This window comes from Nelumbo lutea, chromosome 1 (assembly GCF_056320005.1).
Source record: "Nelumbo lutea isolate HS-2025 chromosome 1, American lotus-T2T, whole genome shotgun sequence".
Lineage (NCBI taxonomy): Eukaryota > Viridiplantae > Streptophyta > Magnoliopsida > Proteales > Nelumbonaceae > Nelumbo > Nelumbo lutea.
Window position 1 is genome coordinate 21471395 of NC_142684.1, and position 20043 is coordinate 21491437.

The 20043-nt window shown below is 36.6% G+C and overlaps 1 protein-coding gene across 1 annotated transcript; it reads right to left on the reverse strand.

Moving 5' to 3' along the window:
* Positions 1-961: 961 nt before the first annotated feature.
* Positions 962-19901, reverse strand: SRT2 (sirtuin 2). Its single transcript, XM_088966358.1, has 11 exons — positions 19764-19901; positions 18245-18284; positions 17824-18085; positions 17626-17691; positions 16877-16922; positions 14900-15060; positions 14684-14813; positions 5133-5297; positions 3964-4091; positions 1553-1652; positions 962-1457 (listed from the first exon to the last, which is right to left on the reverse strand). The coding sequence occupies exons 1-11, from the start codon at positions 19803-19805 to the stop codon at positions 1404-1406; spliced, it is 1194 nt and encodes a 397-aa protein (XP_088822484.1). The 5' UTR covers positions 19806-19901; the 3' UTR covers positions 962-1403.
* Between the last annotated feature and the right edge of the window lie 142 nt (positions 19902-20043).

The following is a 20043-nucleotide window of genomic DNA, read 5'->3' on the forward strand; positions in this document are numbered from 1 at the left end:
TGATTATTGGATAAGTCTAATTAATAAGCAGTTTTGAATGTTTTTGGTGAAAAGCACTTATTTTAAATAGGGGTAGTATAGGTATTTTGAGAATATGAAATGTAATAAGTGATTTTCACAAAAGCACTTGAAAAAAGCCAAAATTTTGAGATTATTCAGACTGAGCTTAATCCCCTGAAGAAATGCTTATTTGGCTCATTTACCAAATGGATGTAAGTGCTTAGTGGTGTTGTCCCAGCTTCAAATAAGTGTTTTTTTTTCCTAAAAAGCACTTAAAAATAAACACTTCCAAACGGGGGCTTAATTGGTTCGTAGAGTTCAACTACGATGTGGAAACCATAGCATAAATAAATAAATAAATAAATAAATAAATAAAACAATTAATCACGTTCAAGGTTCAAAGCATTGATATGTATCGGCCTGTCATTCCGGGACCCCTCTGATACACCCCTACAGTGGGTGTATCGGAGGTCTGACCGGTTCAGGGGGTAGAGGAGACCTAAACCAGCCCCCCTGAACTAGTTGCAAAAAAATAAATAAAAAAACGGCTCCAAAACGTGTACTGATTCGCCCGATATTTATCAATGATTCACTGGTTTTTAACTTCTAATTTTTTTAATACAGGCAAGTGAAGGAATCAGGCCAGCCAAGGTTCATCCTGCGGAGTTATGGCCTTAAACGTGCTGCAGTACGCTGTCCCAAAAGTTCCATAATCTGAAGTGAAGCCACTACTGTATAAATGAATTATAACAAGATAATGCTATGGAGTTTGCCCTGGTTTCTGAAAATGCAAAACTGTCTTTACCAAGCATTCAACCATAATTTCTCCTCACCCATTGATCTCTAAGTGCTCCCTCCTTGGAATTGGCAGAAACTGTATATGCTAGAAGGAAGGCAATTTAATAGATGAACCGATTGTACAATAAGTTAGGTATGCATTCAAATACAAAAGCCCCAAACATGAACTACTTATGAATCCCCTAAGTACAACATGGAAAGACCAATTAATGTATAACATGAGTTTGGGGACAACAATTTTTTAACAGGACCTAGAAACTCAACAAAATCTTGCTTTCCTGACAGGAGGTCATTTCTTTCAAGGAACTGGAGTCTGCTTGATTATTATCCATGTAAATATTTCTGTTACATGTTTGAATTAATTTATAGTTTTTCTCCAGAACTCTATTTGACAATCACATGAACAAGTATTGGGTATCTGGCTGCATAGTGCTGTGGTTTCTCGGCAGCGTCTAATTTTCAGACATTAAGAGTTTCCACAGTACTGAATACAACTGTTACAAAGTGATGCCTTCAGGACAGCAGTTGGTCAATGAATCTCCAGAATCTACGGCTAATTTTAAAGAGAAAAATATTCTTTCATTAATTGTTCTTTACAATGCCTTTCATTGAAGAGTAGGTACAGAGAGGCATCCAACATCAAGCAGTCTCGGCAGTATCTGGAAGAACAATTAAAGGCACATAATGATCATTCTTTAAGCATACACAATCATTCACAGGATTGGATATTAAAATCGGATTTATAGGACCATACCTCTCCACAGCGAGCATTTATTTTCAAAGGCACAAAACCATCAGCTCTTGTTACACCTATATTTACAATTGCAATGTTGGCACCTGCCTCATAAGCAGCTCTGTAGAATTTATTTTGAAGAATGAATCAGATTGAAAAAGTTTTTCATACAAGGATGACGAGAAATGGAAGACTAGATATTAATACAACCTTATGATTTAAAGTTCAACAAGAAATCATGCAAACCTATTTGTTGAAAGCCCTCAATCTAATGAAATTTCATAGAACAAATCTTTTACTGAACTAAGGACAATCACAAACTCATATTGCTTGGACACATGGAGTGGTAACATCAAGGATCTAAATATCAACACAGGATGTATTGGCCTGTATCATTGGGTGCTTTTATGTTTTTTTAGTTTTTTTTTTTCAAACCGGTTTAGGGGGGTCAGTTTAAGGCCCATCTACCCATGAACCAGGCCATACCCAGAATTACCTACTGTAAGGGTGTATCAGGGGATCACCAATACGCTATGTATTGGCTGATATGCCCCAATACCTTGCAGAACTTTAATCCTTGGGTTACATCCAGATAGGCAAGTGATTTTTGCAGTGTCAATTACACCTTCACTCTTTCTATAATATTTGACTGCAAATGAAACTAAGAAGACATAACTAGCATATTCAGGACCAATTGGCTTAGGGGATCAGAGAAGAAATAAGGGGCTCTTTCGAGGCTTCCCCTACTGAATATGATTGGTTCAGCATGATGAGAGGTGGACTCTTAGATTGTGTAGGATGGTTTGGAGATGGTAATAAAGGATTCATGGAGCTTCTGTCAACTTGTTATTGAAACTTGAGCCCTGGCATCCAAAGTGAACATCTCCTTCAGATGGAATCAGAGTCCAGAATCCAGAGACCCGCCAACTCTTGGGCTCATAGTATGGCAAAAAGTGGAGTGAGCAGATCTGAAATGTATTTTGGGGGCCACAACCCCAAGTAGTTGTTGTATGAACATGTACTTGATAATTTATAGCAAAGAAGAAACTAAACCATAAAAAATGAAGGAAAGAAAGAAGGAAGTAGTTGTTGTATGAACATGTACTTGATTTATGTGGTTTAGTCTGATGGCATACATCCACAGCAGAGGAGATTAATCCACTTCAAAGAAACCAGAATATGATACAAACATGAAACCCACCAACCTATCTTACATTCTCTCAAACCCAAACATCCTATATGTTGGATTAAATAAGCCCAATATATACAAGTCCAAATATATTACTTCTTGACATAAATACCTCAATATTGCACCTCTCACCTATTTCCAAGATAGCTAAAAACCAGTGTTTTAAAAGGCATGGGAGGCATATGCCTCCAGGCGAGGTGCCCCCAAAATGCCCTGAGGCGTATGCCAAAGGTGCTGGCACTCCTGAGGTGTACGCCTCATACACTTTTTTCATGAGGTGTGCTAAAGGCGTACGCCTCATGCGCCTCATGTAAAAGGGCAGAAAAAAAGAAAAAAGAAAGGAAGAAAGGAAAGGAAAGGAAAAGAGAGGGAAGGGAAGGGAAAGAAAAAGAAAGAAAGAGAACAAGAAAGAGAAAAAGAGAAAAGAAAAGGGAAGCAAAGAAAAGATAAGGGGGAAGAAAAATGAAATTCTTCTGCCTCTTCTTCCTCCTCACCCCCCCCCCCCCCTCTTAAGGAGGCTTGCTCCTTGTGTTCGGGAGGCTTACGCCTCTCACGCTCTGAACTATGCCTCACACCTCTAGGTAGTGGGACGCCTCGCGTCACGCCTCCATGTTTTAAAACATTGCTAAAAACTTTTGATCAATTCCAATAAAAAAATAGCGTAGTGTGTTGGTTAGGAGTTGCCACAAAGAGAACACTGAATAATCAAAGATGCATCACTCTTAGGAAACTTTTTCTTTGTTTGCAAAAGAAAACTAAACTAAATATTTGATATCATTCTTTTCTTGCATAATTGTAATTTATGTTTTAACTTATTTATGAGATCGCATCAATATTTTAAATTTAGAAATTGATCAAAAAAATATCTTAAAGTAAAGAATATTTCTTTTTCTTATTGACTAGTTAGCACCTAGGCACTGACTAGTCATAGCATTGACTAGAATGGCCTAAATGACTAGTAATTGCTTCACCACATTGACAACACTGACTCCTTCACATCAATATGAAGAATTTCTATGAGATCATACTGTGTCCAAAATCTTCTAGTTGACAATACCAAGAAGGAAACCGTAGGTACACAGAAATATTATTCATATTCAAGAGGTGTCTTGGAAAAAGACAAACAATTTAGAATTATATTCGCTTATTTTTTCAATTCTGTTTTCTTAGTAGCATGGGACATTTACAGATCTTATTATTTTTCTGTTAATACGAAAGGACAAAATGTTCAGCATATTCATACCTTACAAGTCGAAAAGCAGACATGGTCATCAGTGATGATCCTAACACGAGTAGAGCATCACATTCTTTTGCAGCTTCCATTGCATTATCAGCTCTATCCTTGGGGACATTATCCCCAAAAAATACCACCTTCAAGATTCAGTTAGATAATAAGCTAAAATCATCTTAACATTTTTTCTTTATATGTAATTTATTTAAGCATTATCAGTACACTCGTGAATTCCCTGAGCTTGAAAGGAAGGAACAGTGAGATGGTACACATGTTATAATGCCCATAATATACAAACACCATGCAGATCAATTACAAAGGGTGTTCACCTCTTGTAATGTAATTACTAAATGCTATGTCTCATACAGAAAATGCATAAATAAAAGAAGACAACAACACGTGTAGATTGCTTCTTTATTGTACTCATGTCAAGCTCAAAGGCAGGTTTGTTGCATTGCTGGTATGCCACATGACTGAACATTTATCAGTTGGGAAGACTTGCCCTTCAGAGGCTTCTGAAATTGAAATTATCATATCATGAATACCAGATTTAATTAAACATGACATACCCATAATTGTAATGGAAGAGCTTTGCCACTTGGGTTAGATGTCTTTGGGATCTGACATCTATTTCAAATCAGAAAAAGATTGACAACTATTCAGTTTAATCTAGGCATATTTTTCGACCTTTTATGGAACACATGAAAGATGTCCATCTGCTTCTTGTTGCTACACAATATATATCGGATAATATTTTAAGAAGACAAATTGAAGACCATGTCAAAAACGAACACTGCCAATACAGAAGTAATTATGCATATCATATAAGAAATCCGTTGCATATCAAAGCAGAAGCCAGCTTCTTTGTCTTAATGGTGCTTGTTTTTATGTAATTATTCTTTCTTTATCTTTTCTATATTTACATGCCATCAATCCCACTATTGAATTTCCATGTAACAGTATAACCTCCCAATATGAAGTTCTAACTTCATCGACAACCTAACCTGGTTAGAGTTTACTGAGATATAATGATAAATTAAGAACCGATAATAAATGTCAATATCCAACATATATCAATCTTGTCAGTATAAAAGGAAACACCTTACTGGAAGTATAAAGATCAACAATTTAACATTACCACCAACTGCAAGCATTATCACAAAGGAAGGAGAAAAACTTACATCAGGTTTCAGTACTCCATTGCATTTTTTGCAGGTGGGAATACAAAAATCCTCCTCCCAAAATTTCTCATCAATCTCAATATCACCATCTGGCCTTTGCTTCATGCCAAAGCTCTTGTCTGACCCTGGGTTCCCACAGTCCAAACTTTCAATTGCCAAAGCCCACTGGAACAAGTCACATAATCCTCTCATGTACCATAATGAATCCCAAATACTCATTTCTTTAGGAAGTTTATGAGGTTGTTTACCTTACTGGTTTCATTTTCATTGTTCAAGGGTCAAAAAAAACGTGGAAAAACATTGAAGATTATCTAACAATAAAAGGTAACAAGAGCATGCAAAACTGCATTTTGACAGTTCTACAAATGCTAACACATACACATGCATGATGAGATGAATAGAATCAAAGTTTCCATATGCAGCAAGGTTGTCATTGCAAGAGTTCAATGAAATACTTTAGCACAGGACCAATGCTGTCAGGCTTGCAGCAGACAAGAAAATGGAATGGTCACTTGTAGACCTGTTCATGGGCCAGGTTCAGGCCAGGCTTTGTATATGTATCAACAGAATACACTCAAGCCCGAGCCCAAGCCCGGCCCACCACCTAAGCCTTGAGCCCGAGCCTGGCCCTCATATAAAGCCCGAAGCCCAGGCCTAAGCCCGAGCCCGAGCCCGATCAGAAATTTGAAAACACAAAACCTTTTCTTTTTCTATTCAATAAAAAGTGTTTTATTTATATTAAAAACTTTCAAAACTCAAAAATAATAAACATCTCACTATTACTTGGAAAAAAAGAGAAGAAGAACAAAGAAAAAATATTATATATATTATTTTTATTAAATAAAATAATATATTTTATTATTTAATATATAGTATCAAGTCGGCCTCGGGCTCGGGCCGAGTTTTTTTGAGAAAGCCCGAGCCCGGCCCGAAAAAAAGTCGAGCCCAGTACTTTAGGCCCGAGCCCACGGGCCTAAAATTATAACCAAGCCCGACTTAATAACGGGCCGGGCCAGGCCAGCCCGTCGGGCTACCCAGCCCATGAACAAGTCTAAGTTGTGATCACCATCATTTAGCCCATTCAAGCTGTGATCACCATCATTTAACTAAGACCCGGAAAGGTCACCAGGTCACTAGTTCAACCATCCAATCCAAGTCCCAAGTCTGACAACACTGGATAGGAGATATGCAATGTTGCTACCACGAGGTGAGGCTAGTATTGTTTGCTGGAATACAGCAGCCGAAGAAGTTTTGAGAAAGGCGGCATACTCTCTTCAGCCGGCCCTACATATAGATGATTATAAAATAATATTACACGAATGGACTAGAATGCCCCTGATTAGTGATGGGACACCTAGACAAATAAAACAAATAAAACATTAAACAAGTTTAGGCCCAATAACTAAGAACTTAAGACACAAATATGACTAACATAAACACTAAAAACAACCGAACCAACAAGTATGATTTCACACCATCTCATTAATGATCTATTCTCTACTACCCTTGTCTAAAGTTTATTCATCAGGAGATTCTAATGCAGGAGCAAAAATAAGATGGTAGGTTAGATACATGAAGACAAAAATGGGGAGATGAAAGCTTTAAATGGGATAGCGGCTTTTCATCACCATACATCTCCAAATACCTTGATTTTAGTATGATTTCAAAAATTGATTAATATTTACACAATGACCCAATGATCAAATGTCTAGAACGTTAGTGACAGTCATGAAAATCTTAAGGATATGGTTGAATTTCCATGGTAAAGATTCAGATGTTATGATATTGAGTATTTTTTAGTCTATGCAGGACAACAATTATTTGTGATAGAATTATTGAAAACCTGCTATTTATTGAGAGGTTGGTTATTAGTATTTGTGTTGATTTTATGCTAATTATTCCTATTTAGATATGGGTACTCACATGCATGTGTCTTTTCTTTATTACTTAAATGGGATAGTTTAGCCAACAATAATTTCATAAATAGGGATATTTTTGTAATTTGTTTTCAGTTATAAGAAATTTATATAATGTCAGTGTCAAGTCAAAAGTTCAGAGAAAGAGGAAGAGAGAAACAAAAGATTGGTGGGTGTGACACCTTTTGTTAGTTGACACCATAAAAGATATATTTAGATTAAAAAATAAAAGGACAAATCTGCCCTTAGTGTACAAAAGAAAGAGAGTTCATAAAATAGATGTACAACAATGAAGAGTAAAAGTACTAAAGTAGCCTTATGGCTAGATCTTCTCACTATCTCCGCACTCCCCCTCAAACTGATGCCTAGGAATAAGCATCAATTTGTCCATGAGAAATAGATGTCGAGCCCAACTCATTGTTTTATTCAACAGGTCTGATAGTTGGAGCCTGGAGGAGACATGAGGAAGAGATATAAAATCCCTCAAGAAGGAAATCACGGATGAAGTGGCAATCAACTTCTATGTGTTTGGTTTGCTCATGGAAGACAGAGTTGGAAGCAATTTTAATTGCACTGACATTGTCTGCATAGAGAGGAATAGACGTTGATGGTTCATCAAGTATTTCAAGTAGAAGAGTTTGGAGCCATATGATCTCACTACATACGGAAGACATAGCCCTGTATTCAACTTCAATGGAAGATTTGGATACAGTAGGTTGTTTCTTGCACTTCCACGAGATAAGAGAGTTGACTAAGAATACACACCAGCCAGTAGTGGACTGTCGGGTGTCAGGGCATCCAGCCCAATCAGCATCCGCATAAGCCATAAGGTTAATAGGGGATGGGGAGGAACAAAATGTCCCATGTGACAGGGTGCCTCACACATATCTAATGATCCGGTGAACTGCAGATAAGTGAGGTTGACATGAACTAACTCACCAGCTGAACTGCATAAGATATATATGGCCGAGTCATGGTGAGATAGAGTAAATTGCCCACTGGTTGACGATAAAGTGTAAGGTCTTCAAGAAGAGAATCATCATCTTCGCTAAGTTTCAAATTCAGTTCTACTAGGGTGTCCACAATCTTGGAATCACTAAGATTTTCTAGTTTAATGAGATTAGCCATATACTTTTGTTGGTTAACAAAGTAGCCCCAAGAGTCCTTCATTGACATAAAGAAGTAATATCCCCTGTAATGCCTTAAAGGACTCACTAAGTAACTATTGTAGCTTAGCAATATGTCAGAGGCCCCAAGTCTTTCATCTTAAAGGACTCACTAAGTAACTATTGTAGCTTAGCAATTCCTTTTGTATCATCCCCTGTAATGAGTATATCATCGACATAAAGAAGTAATATCGTCACCCCCTGCTTCCACCTTTAGGTGAATAAAGAATAATCAGAAGAACTCTAGATAAAGCCAGCATCAGTGATGACAAATCTGAACTTCTCAAACCAGGCTCTAGGAGCTTGCTTCAGGCCATAAAGTGAGTTCTTCAAACGACAAACAAGTTGCAGGTCTGTACAATATCCAGGAGGGGGCTTCATATAGACTATCTCCTTCAACTCCCCATGGAGAAAAGCATTCTTGACGTCCATCTGATGGATTGTCCACTGTTTGTCTGCAGATACAACCATCAGAAGTCGTATAGTGGTTATCTTAGCTACAAGTGCAAAGGTCTCCTCATAGTCTATCCCATATTCCTGTTTATAGCCTTGTGCAACCAACCTAGCCTTGTATCTGTCTAGGCTTCCATCAGATTTCTGTTTCACAAAGTAAACCCATTGACTTCTTATGAGAGATGTCTCAGGTGAAGCTTTGACCAAGTCCCAAGTGTCATTCTCAAGAAGGGCTCGAATCTCAGAATTCATGGCATCTTTCTAGTGTGGTTCCGCTACAACCTGCTGGTAAGATCTGGGAATGTTTGTGGTAGATAAAACAACAGAAAAGAAGCTATGGTCTGGTGAAAAACCATAACAATCAGGTGGGCGAGAAATTATAGAGGAACGACATAAAGTGGGTGCAGTGGGTTCAAGGGGAAGATCAGGTACACTTACTAAGGCAGTTGGAGTGACTGGGTCAGCAACTAGTGGTGGAATAGGGGGGCATTGAGACTGAAGAAGGTCGTTGCTTCCTGAAGTAGGTCTGAAGTTGTTGCGGAGGTGGCAATGGTATATCTGAGGTACCTGTGGATTCAAAACTGTGTAACAAGGAAATGAAAGGAACTGGGAATTTTACAATATGTTCAATAAAGGACAGACTCTCAAGAAAAACTACACTACGATGGACAAGTAGATTCTAATACGACGGACCGAAGGATCATAGCAAAGGAACCCTTTATGTTTAGAGTTATACCCCATAAAGGCACACAAAGCTCCTTGTGTAGTTAACTTTGAGCGTTCATGAGGTGGAAGGTTCATAAAACAAGCACAACCAAAAACTCTGAGGGTACAGATTTATGAGATACACAGCAATGTTGGCCGCTTCCACCCAAAACCAAGAGGGTACATGAGAATCTTGTAAAAGTGTTCTGACTATACTCAAGATATGCCCATTCTTCCTTTCTACTACCCCGTTTTATTGTGGGGTGCCTGGACAGGATTTTTGGGTTTGAATTCCATGTTGTTTTAAATAAATTTGGAAGTCCCCATCAACATACTCTCCCTCTGAATCCAATTGTAGCACACATATCCGAGCATCAAATTGGGTAGTAATATAGGTATGAAAATGTTTAAATACAATGTACACTTTAGATTTCTTTCGAAGAAAATAAACCCAAGTGAAACGGATGCAGTCATCAATAAAGGTTACAAATTACTTATATCCCAACCGTGAGACAATTGGATATGACCAGACATCACTATGTAATAAATAAAAAAGAATTGTAGCATGCTTAGAGTGAGAAGGAAAAGGTAAAATATAACTCTTACATAAACCACAAGTAATGCAATCTTTATTCACATTCTTAAAGGAAACAGTAGGAACAACTAAACTATCAGAAGAAAATAACTGGTCAAGTTTCTTAGAAAACGGATGGCCAAGGCATTTATGCCACAAATGCCAATCATTTTTACAATTAAAAGATTCAAAGCCAGAAGTAGTAGAAAGCAAACACGAAGTATTAGCAAGTGCAGTCTTATTCTCTTCAAACATGCCTTGTTTGAAGGCATCTGGAGAAGGCATAAGGTCCCAAGTGTCATTCTCATGTAAAGCATGAATCTTTGTGTCCATGGCTTATTTCCAATGGGGGCTACTATTAGCTTCCTAGTAGGAGCGAAGAACATCTGTGGAGGTATCACTTATAGGAGCAGTGGTAAGATGATAATCTGAATCAAGAGGAAGGAGAGTCGCAAGCACAGGGGCTGGATCACATAACCGCTTGCGAGAGAAAATGAGAAGGTCCTTAATAGAAGGAGGTGGAGCATCCTATGAATCAAAGTTTGGAAAAATAGAAATAGATGGTGCAGACAATCTAGCAATTTTAGCAAAAAAAGAAATGTGCTCAAGGAAAAGAACATTACATGATATACGAATGCGATAAATAGAGGGATCGTAACAAAGAAATCCTTTGTGGTTAGGACTATAACCACAAAGGCACACATGACAAACTGTGCAGACAATTTAGAGCGTTCACGAGAGGGAAGATGAACAAAGCACACACATCCAAAAACATGAAGCATAGATAAATCTGGAAAACGACCAAACAACTTCTGAAAGGGAGGCATATTACCAAGAACAGAGGAAGGAATATAGTTGAACAAAAACATAGTTGTACTGGCTGCCTCTACACAAAAAGAAGGTAGAGTATGGGACTCCTGCAATAATGTCCTCACAACACTAAGGATATGTCCATTCTTGCGCTCAGCCACACCATTCTGCTAAGGGTATCTGGACAACTTCGTTGCACTTGTATTCCATGATTCTTCAAATAAGACAAAAAATCTCCATCAGTGTATTCTCCCCCTAAATCCGAATAGAGAATACACACTTGTAATTGAAACCAAACCCATACCATAGCATGAAATAGTTTAAATGTTGGGAACACTTCAGACTTGTGGCGAAGAAAGTGTATCCATGTGTACCTGGTACAATCATCAATGGACAACACAAAATATTTGTATCCAATCCGAAAAGTGACAGATGTAGTCCAAACATCACTACGTAAGCTTGAAGGGAGAGGTAGCATGCTCAAATATGTAAGGAAATGGTAAGGTACAACTCTTAAGCAACAAGAAACATAAGATGTATCAAATGTGTGCAAGGAAGGAACTCTATTCTTAATAAGACCTTAATCAAACAAAAATTTTAATTTTTCAACATGTAAATGACCCAAATGTTTATGCCATAAGTCCCAAACATTATTTTTATGACTCAGAAAGGAACTAGAAGTGGAGGAACTGAAATAAGCTAATGATGTTGTTGTTTGAGACTTCTCGAACTCCAATGCAAACAGACGCCCAACCTGCACCTCTTCCCTTTCACCTTCCCAATGTTTCAGTCCTGAATCAAACATCCATCATGAGAGAAGATGAGAATATTACCTTCATCAACTAATTGGCCAACAGAAATCAAATTCGTAGTGAGGTTAGGAACAAGAAGGTCTTGGTAAGAGGGAAAGAAGTAGTGGGTGAAAGCTTAAGAGACAGATCACCACTACCAATAATGTTTAACTTTTCACCATTGACAGTAACAATATGTTTGTGATGGGTTTCAGTAAGGTTACTTGGTTAGGGTAGGCTCCTGTCATGTGGTTGGTAGCTCCAAAGTCAATGATCCAAATATGAGAAAGAGAAGTACAATAACTGACTCACCAGGTAAGCCGATAGCAAAAAGAGCAGAAGTAGCAGATGTTACCAGTTATCAAATGTTTTCCTCAACCATAGATGCCAGAGAATCACCACCAGTAGTAGATTTCTTACTCCCATGTGCTACAACAGCAATGTCAATTCCATAGGTAGATCCTTCTAGTTTTATAGGAATAATATCGTCTCTATTGAAGGCCATTTCAACAAGAAAACAACAGTCCAAACACAAGGGTATCAGAGACAACCAAATTCAGCAATCAAGAACTCAAGAAAATAGTCCAAAGAAGGCAAGTTTTTAAGACTGTTGACTCCAAAACCTTTCAAATATGAATCTGAAGTCTGAATCAAATAAATGGGCAGCAAGAAAACCCTAGGATGACACCAGATCTAGGGTTATAGGTTGATCGAGTCGGCTGCTTGAGAGAAAACAGTGATTTACCAAACATCGGGCGTCTTCTTCAAGAACAAGGAGGTATCTTGTGTTGATCGAAACAATCCATAAAAATCGCCAAACCAGAACCTGAGTGTAGGGTTAAAAAGAACTTGATAAAACCCTTCAATCTGGAAAGAAAAACTCATATTGTAGGCTGATGTAGAAGGCCTGAAGTCCAAAAAATGCTGCAATCCATAAAAGGAAACTATATAGTGTTGCTGCCCCAAGAAGAAGATCAGAACTCCTTCGAAAACTTCACCAAACCAGATGTTGTTTGTAGGTAGAATAGATCAGGTCTAGGCAACACCAGATCTGAAATCCAAAGCTATTGTAGTCCAAAAAAGGAAACTATACAGTGTTGCTGCCCCAAGAAGAAGATCAGAACTCCTTCGAAAACTTCACCAAATCAGATACTGTTTGTAGGGAGAATAGATCAGGTCTAAGCGACATCAGATCTGAAGTTTGGCCTCGAACCAATGTCTCCCAAGAGAGATCTAATGAAATCTCTCCTGCTGGTTGCGCAAAGAAGCCTGAACAGAAAAGGGTTGAACAAAACAGCCCTAATATGAGAGGATTACTGCTTCTAGTGAGGTTCAAGAAAGAGGGAAAATAGATTAGAGAGCAACCTGCTCTGGTACCATGTCAACACAAAACACTATTGGTCGAATAGAGAAAAGAACAAGAATAATCTCAAAGGTGTCAAGAATGAATTGATCCCCACCTCAAAGAGTATATATTAAAAGATATATACAATTACAAGAATGCCCATATAGGGCTGAAAGAGAAAAGAAGAATAAGATGTATAGGTAATATACAGCAGGGACTATACTAATAAGATACATCAAGTTACATAGTCTCCACACTAGCCACTTTAAGTGGGAGGACACTTGTCACCTTAGGAAGGAAGAGTTTTATTTTCCCTCCTTAACCCATTTTAAGTGGGGTGACACTTGGCACCCTAAGAAGAGAGGAGTGGGGGGTTACTTAACCACCTCCCTCCTCTATATAGGCGAAGAGGCTAATGCCATTTTGTTGGCTAATACTAATTTATGTGCAGGATTTCTAGCACTAAGAAACAAGTGGGAAGAGAAAAGAGAAGAATATTGGTGTCGAGAGCATAAAAAAAGGAAGAGGAAGGTAGGGAATCTTGTTTTCTTCTTACACCCCTTCAATATGATACTCCTTATGCCTCCCACATGAGATTGAAGACTATATTCTTTCTATTCCTCTCACTCCTTTCTTTCTTCCCTTTTTTTTTTCTTTTCTTCCTTGTTTCATATTGAAATACATGCAAGGAGATAATCATCTATAGCCTTGTCTATGAAACTTGGATAATTATGGTTCCTTACTTCATTCTGACCTTGAAAATCATTACTTTATGCAAGGGAAACAACTATCTACAGCCTTGTTCATGAAACTATGCTGATTATGGTTCCTCATAGCATGATAATGCACATAACCACAATTTAAAGGGAATTTGCAGCCTTATTGATGAAATATACTATTTATGATACCTATTTACTTGTTATGTATAAAAAGTTTGTTTATTTATATTCACTAGTTTTCTCTCAAACAAAGATGGAATATATACCAAAATTTTCAAATGAAAATTCTGTAGAAAAATGCTACTTAGTTTAGTCTATTCATTTGTACTTCTGAATCAAAACCAAAATGTTTTCTCTACCCCTAGCAGAGATATAATTAAGGGAACATCTACATGATTTCCTGAATGGGACTTATCCAAACATCAAAAAACCCGGTTATTAGTTTAATTAGGTGAATTATGTTATGTGAGAAATTATACTATACATTTTTCACTAACACTTATTTAGTTTACAGATTGCTCTCTGTAAACACATAACATCCAATCAATCAAAGTCTACTGGCAATTGGATAAATCAAGTTTGACATGCAAATGATAATGAAAAGTTGATAAGAAACGCAGATATGAGAAATTACACGTCTTTCCAAGAAAAAAGATTACATATATGTCTATTAGCTCCTTCCTAATGGATCATATTCCTACTTGCCATTTTGAGTTAGTAGCAAACTTGAAAAGAAATTGCAATGCATTTCTTTCTGTAAGAACTCAAATCGCCCATGCAAATTAGTCCAAGAACTAATATGTGATACTAGTACCTAACGAATAGGTCTAAATAATTTCAGTGGCACACCCTTTTATGTTTCTAAATGAATACAAGAAAATAAAACCTATCCTTTCTTGTGGTGCATGGGTTTGATCTTGTGCACTATTTTAAGATGGTATTCATATATACATTCCTTAAGCATTTGTAAAAGTGCCACAATTAACAGGAATAAATCGACCAAAATTTTAAAACTTCCTTGTCCTGCAAGTGTAGGTAATAATATAGATACTTAACATGAAACAGAAAATACCTTTGGATTAAGGGCCTTCAATTGGTCCTGAAATAAGTGGCGGCACAAGGAGAACCCACATTCCAAACAAACTACAGAATAAACAGTGCCATGTAATTCAAGTGGGTTGCTACCAGCACGATGATGCAGCCTTACAAAGACGTCAAATAATTACTCCTATTAGATTCTATACAGATTTTCTGTCCTCAAGTAAAGGCTTTATGTTATAAACCTTACCTGTCAACATTCTGTGTAATCATAAAATTTACTCGACCAACTTTTTCTAGAGATGCTAATGCCATATGAGCTGCACCTGGCTGTGCACCATTGAACCTTTTCCATCCTGCATAGCTTCTGGCCCAATACCGCCTACGAGTTCGGATCGACCGGATGAATTCCTGTTAGGAAGCACTCTCATGGGAATAGAAGTTTATAAATAAAAATCTGAAGAAAGAAAAACTAGAACAATTATGAAAATGTATTGCCAAAACAATTTGCTCAACGCAGACAAAATTTAGAAAATTACTACCAAAATAAATTGCCAGAAGCCATCTTGGAAGAGACCAAAATTTTGAAGGCAGTGATCATCTTTATACAGCTAATTTCTTTCTCTAGTCTTGTTATTGAGATAGTTTCTCAGAAAACATCATCATCTAAGCCTTATCCCAACTATATGGGGTCGGTTACAAGGTTCCTGTTTCACCATTCTGCTCTGTTTAGTGCCGTATCCATTGTTAAATTATTAGCGCTTAAATCATTTCTTACTACTTCAGCCCATGTCCTTTTTATTTTCACCTAGCCCTTCTCAGAAACCAATTGGTCTAAATTCCAATGAATCAAGTCAGGAAAGAGGAATTCTATCAATGATTTGATCATAAATCTTTGGTTTATCTTTGGTTTTTCAATTAAGGTGTATATTAATTGCAAAGTCCTGCGGCTGTGGCATCAAGAGAAATGTGTAACTTGGAAAGAATGCATTTATTTCCTATCATTGAAATCTAATCATAGAAAGGTCTTAAATCTGCAATAACCGATTTATCTGTTGGTCTGGAAAATTCTCACTTCTGATTAAACTTTTATAAAAGCTTCCAGTGATGTAACATTCAGCTGATGTGCATGAAGTTAATTGATCCTTTCTAAAACTTATATTCTTTTCCATATTGATCCCTCATATAACTCTAAAAATCTTAAGTCCCTTAGCTTAATGCATTCATTGACAAGGTTAATGATCATTGTTAATGTTAACTTATATTTCTTTCTCTTTTTATGTAATTAGGTGCTTTTTTTTTATAGGTAGGTGCATTGGAATATGGTAGTTTTTCATTTCTCAATTCTTTCCATTACTACTCCTTAGTAGGAGACATTTTCCAGTTTTTTCCAATAAAACCCCTAGAGCAGGATCCCAGGTAAGGGTCATTATGCATCATTATCATATACTACAGATAAAGCATATAAGGTTGGAAACACTTTAACCTTTCCAGCTCCCTTTCTTTGTCCTTATTAACCATTCAAAATTTGAATTGTTGATTATTGTTTTAAATTTCTTTGTAACATTGAAAATTTTGGAACATTTTTGTGTTGGTAAACTACAATAAAATGTTAAACTTAATATTTAGTAAATTTATTTCAGCCAGATGTCAGAAAATTTGGAATCTTTTTAATAAATTTCTGAATATTTAAAAATTTTGTATTATAAATAACATAAATTTCAGTTTTTCAGTTGACCTAGTAAACAAGTTTATGCAACTCATGGATACCTTTCCCTACAGAGTACAGACAAAGGGGACCAATGCCAATTCCTTTTAGAATGTCTTTTCATGGGTCCCACCATGTCTGTAGAGCAAGGTATCCAAGAGTTACATAATGTTGTTGTTTACTAGATTTCGCCTAAACATTTTTAGTTGTATTTTCCCAGTATGCTGAAACATTTTAATGGTGTTTTTGATAGTCAAAATAATGAAACCTCAGTTTATTTTGTTCATTCTGAATGATTGAAATAACCAAAATTCAGTTCTTAAAAACCTTGATAATGATAATGAACTAAGAGAAGAACTAGAATATGCCATAGAAACCAACTCTCAAACATGAGTAATTCTGAAGCTGCTTACTTGGATGTTGTACTTGCAAGAAATCTTTCATGATATAAAATATTTGAAATTTCATTTTCAAAAAAGTGCAAGAGGAACAGTTTCTAAGCTCATGGCCTCAAATCACCTGATGTGTAATTGGTTTGAAACCTGAACTATAAGCTCCATTTGGACTGCAATAAAACAAAGTTATGTTACTGCTGTGTGGAAAGAAAGGCATTTTAGAACTGGAACACATTTGATGTTTAAAAAGATCGGTTAAGATGTTTAGACAACAATCTCTTAAAATTAATATTCTCAGGTTCTTATTGAGGTTGATTGTCTTAGTCTTTTTTACTGAATATTATTTTCTTTTAATCATGATTAAACTCAACCAAAACAAAAATACTAGGCCATAAAGGCCATTACCCAATACTAGTCCGGGCTATCCAGGGTCTTGAGAAGGGTGAACTGGACATGTACCTAATCTCTGCCTTATTTTGCATAGGCAGTTCCTCTCAGACTCAACCAAAACAACACTTGTCAAGGTTTTACTATTGCATCAGGCAATGACTCCACCAAAACATCAATCCTTTTTCTATTAATACTCATAAAAAATATGCTAAATTTTAACTGGATGAAATTAGCTTAAGAGCTGAACAAAGTTCATAGAAGAGATCAGTATGTAGAGAATAGAAATTTCTTGCCAAGAACTATCATTGTCTGTCAACACACTAACAATAAAGATTCAAATTGAAGCTAATTTGCATTAATTTCCATACTTGTAGACTCAGAGACATATGTTGCATATTCAACTCAAAAAGCAATCACTTCAATACAAGGGTAATAAAAAACTAGAGAAACAACATGGATTGGTATAAAGTGGAAATAGCAAACCTTCTATAATCAGGAATTCCACACTCTGTGCTTATTCCTGCTCCAGTCAGAACCATGAGATTGCTACTGCACCATAGCCAATATGCAGGAACTTGTTCAGTGCACAACCAAATTCTTAAGAGCATGATAAACTATAAAACATTCCATGCCACTTGATCATAGAAATTAAAGGATTATAAGAAATATATGAAAGTTAACCTTTGATCAATGAACTGATACAAAATGTTGATATCTTTGATACTTGGAGGATCAGCCTCTGGAACCACCTTCTTGTCCCTCAAAAAATCAGTAGAAGTGTTATCTTTACTTCTTGATGTTATCCCAGGAACTGAGAGCTGGCATGATGTGTGGATAAGATTCACAAAGCCCTGAAAATATCGGCCACTTCTTGACTTGATTGGTAGTCCTAATTTACTACTTGACTGAACTGTATCTGAGAAATTAAATGAGCTTGATGGCCCTGATATTTTTAAAATGTCATAATTGTGAAGTGGATTGTAAATTGACAATGCATGCAAGCATTTCCTTCCATCATTCTAAATTTTGTTATACTATGAGAAAAATGCATGCAAATATTGCAAAATGCTGGAAAACCCCATCACGATATGAAAAGACTTGCCTGTGTTCACTGCCCCCAGAACTTCCCTGGCACTTCTTAACTGCACGTTAAACATAGTAAAGGCTTTTACTATAATTATAAACAAGAGAAAACAGCTACAACTGTACAGTGCCAAATTTGCTAAATTCATATGAAATGGGAAAAAATGTGAAAACAAAACCAATACTGCCTTTTTCTTTGAGCATTTGTAATTTAAAAATGAACATCACATTAAATATAACGGAAGTGTTCACCTAGCGCTTAAGATTGCAGAAATTTCTGTTACATTGTTGCTGCTTAGAAACAATAACTATTTTAATATCAAGGGTCACTTCAAAAAGGCTAGACTTGTTTTAGCTAAACTCCAAATGTTTAAAGCACAAGCTATGAACACTTCCATTAATTTTCAAGTATAGCAATGTAGAACAGACATATTTAGTAGTACCTTTGACATTTCATTTTGCCAATAGTCCCATTACATCTTGCTGCAACTACTTACTAGCATTTACGCTACTTGCAAATGTGATATTAGTATATAATTATCATCAACAATTTCTTCCAAATAAAATTCGCTGTGCTAGAATATCCTCTTGCTCTTGAAATAAAATACAAGTACGACTTATTTGTTTTTTTTTCTTTTTCTGGTCAATATGTGATTCAACGGGGGAAAAAATATAATTAGAAGCATCAGGCTTATTGAAAGAGCTCAAAATCCCTGAGTATATCCTGCTTTTGACAGTTCACTAGAGATGGAGAGAATTCTTGTGTAACTTTAGATGCTTGTTCATTTGAAAGGTTGTTGGTACTTTCTCCCATGCCCAACAAAAAATAAAAGTTTAACCAGTGGTGTGGACTTCTTGAATTAGTGACACTTAACATTTTCACAATGATAACCTGGTGTACTGGCAAGACTCACACAAATAACAAAAAGGCACTTAGTGCGCAATGGAAGTTCCCCATTTCCAACATTTCAAGTTATTTTCTGTACATATTTCCTAAGATTGGGGAACCAGAAATAACGACATTGGATCACCATCAATCTTGCCAATAATTCTACCATCCAATAGATAGATGCACAGCACATATACATGATTCTGCAGATACGAATAATTTTTGTTTTGTTTAATTGGATTCAACTTTCTATTTGCAGGAAATTATTCTAATCTGAGGGAACTCTTCCTCCGCCAAACACAGCTCGACTGTCTAGAAGAATTGCATCACTCCTTCTGTAGATTCTAATATTCATAATGGTCTTCCATTGCACATTTAAAAAAAAGAAAACTCCGATTTCCACCAAGTCTATGCAGTTCCTTGCAGTCCACTACTGATAATATGTACATACCCAACTTTATATTTTTGCTGGGATTTCCGATTCCAGAAGAAAAACAATACAGCAGCATCTAATTACACTGTGAGAATCTTTAGTAGCACTGTTCCTAGAATGCTTTTAAGTCAATTTTGTGTTAATTCTTTATGTTCATCTACGAGACAGATTGAGAGAGAGAGAGAGAGAGAGAGAGAGAGAGATTTTCAAACTTACAGTTTTGAATTGTCGCCAAGGTACTCGCATCATCAAAGCCATTTTTCTTCCACTTTCTTCTTGAGGTCTAAATCGTCTCTGAGCTGAGAATTTGTCTGCTTTCTTCCTTTATTTCTTTGGGTTCTGAAAAGTGAAGACAACTCCATGGACACGTTGCGATGTTTCTCGCTATTTATATTGACCGAAAGCTCTCGTCTTTACTACACACCAATGGTAAACCAGTTTCCCAATAGAGTAAGTTCTGTGGGTCCCGTCAACATAGACCATTGATAAACGAGAC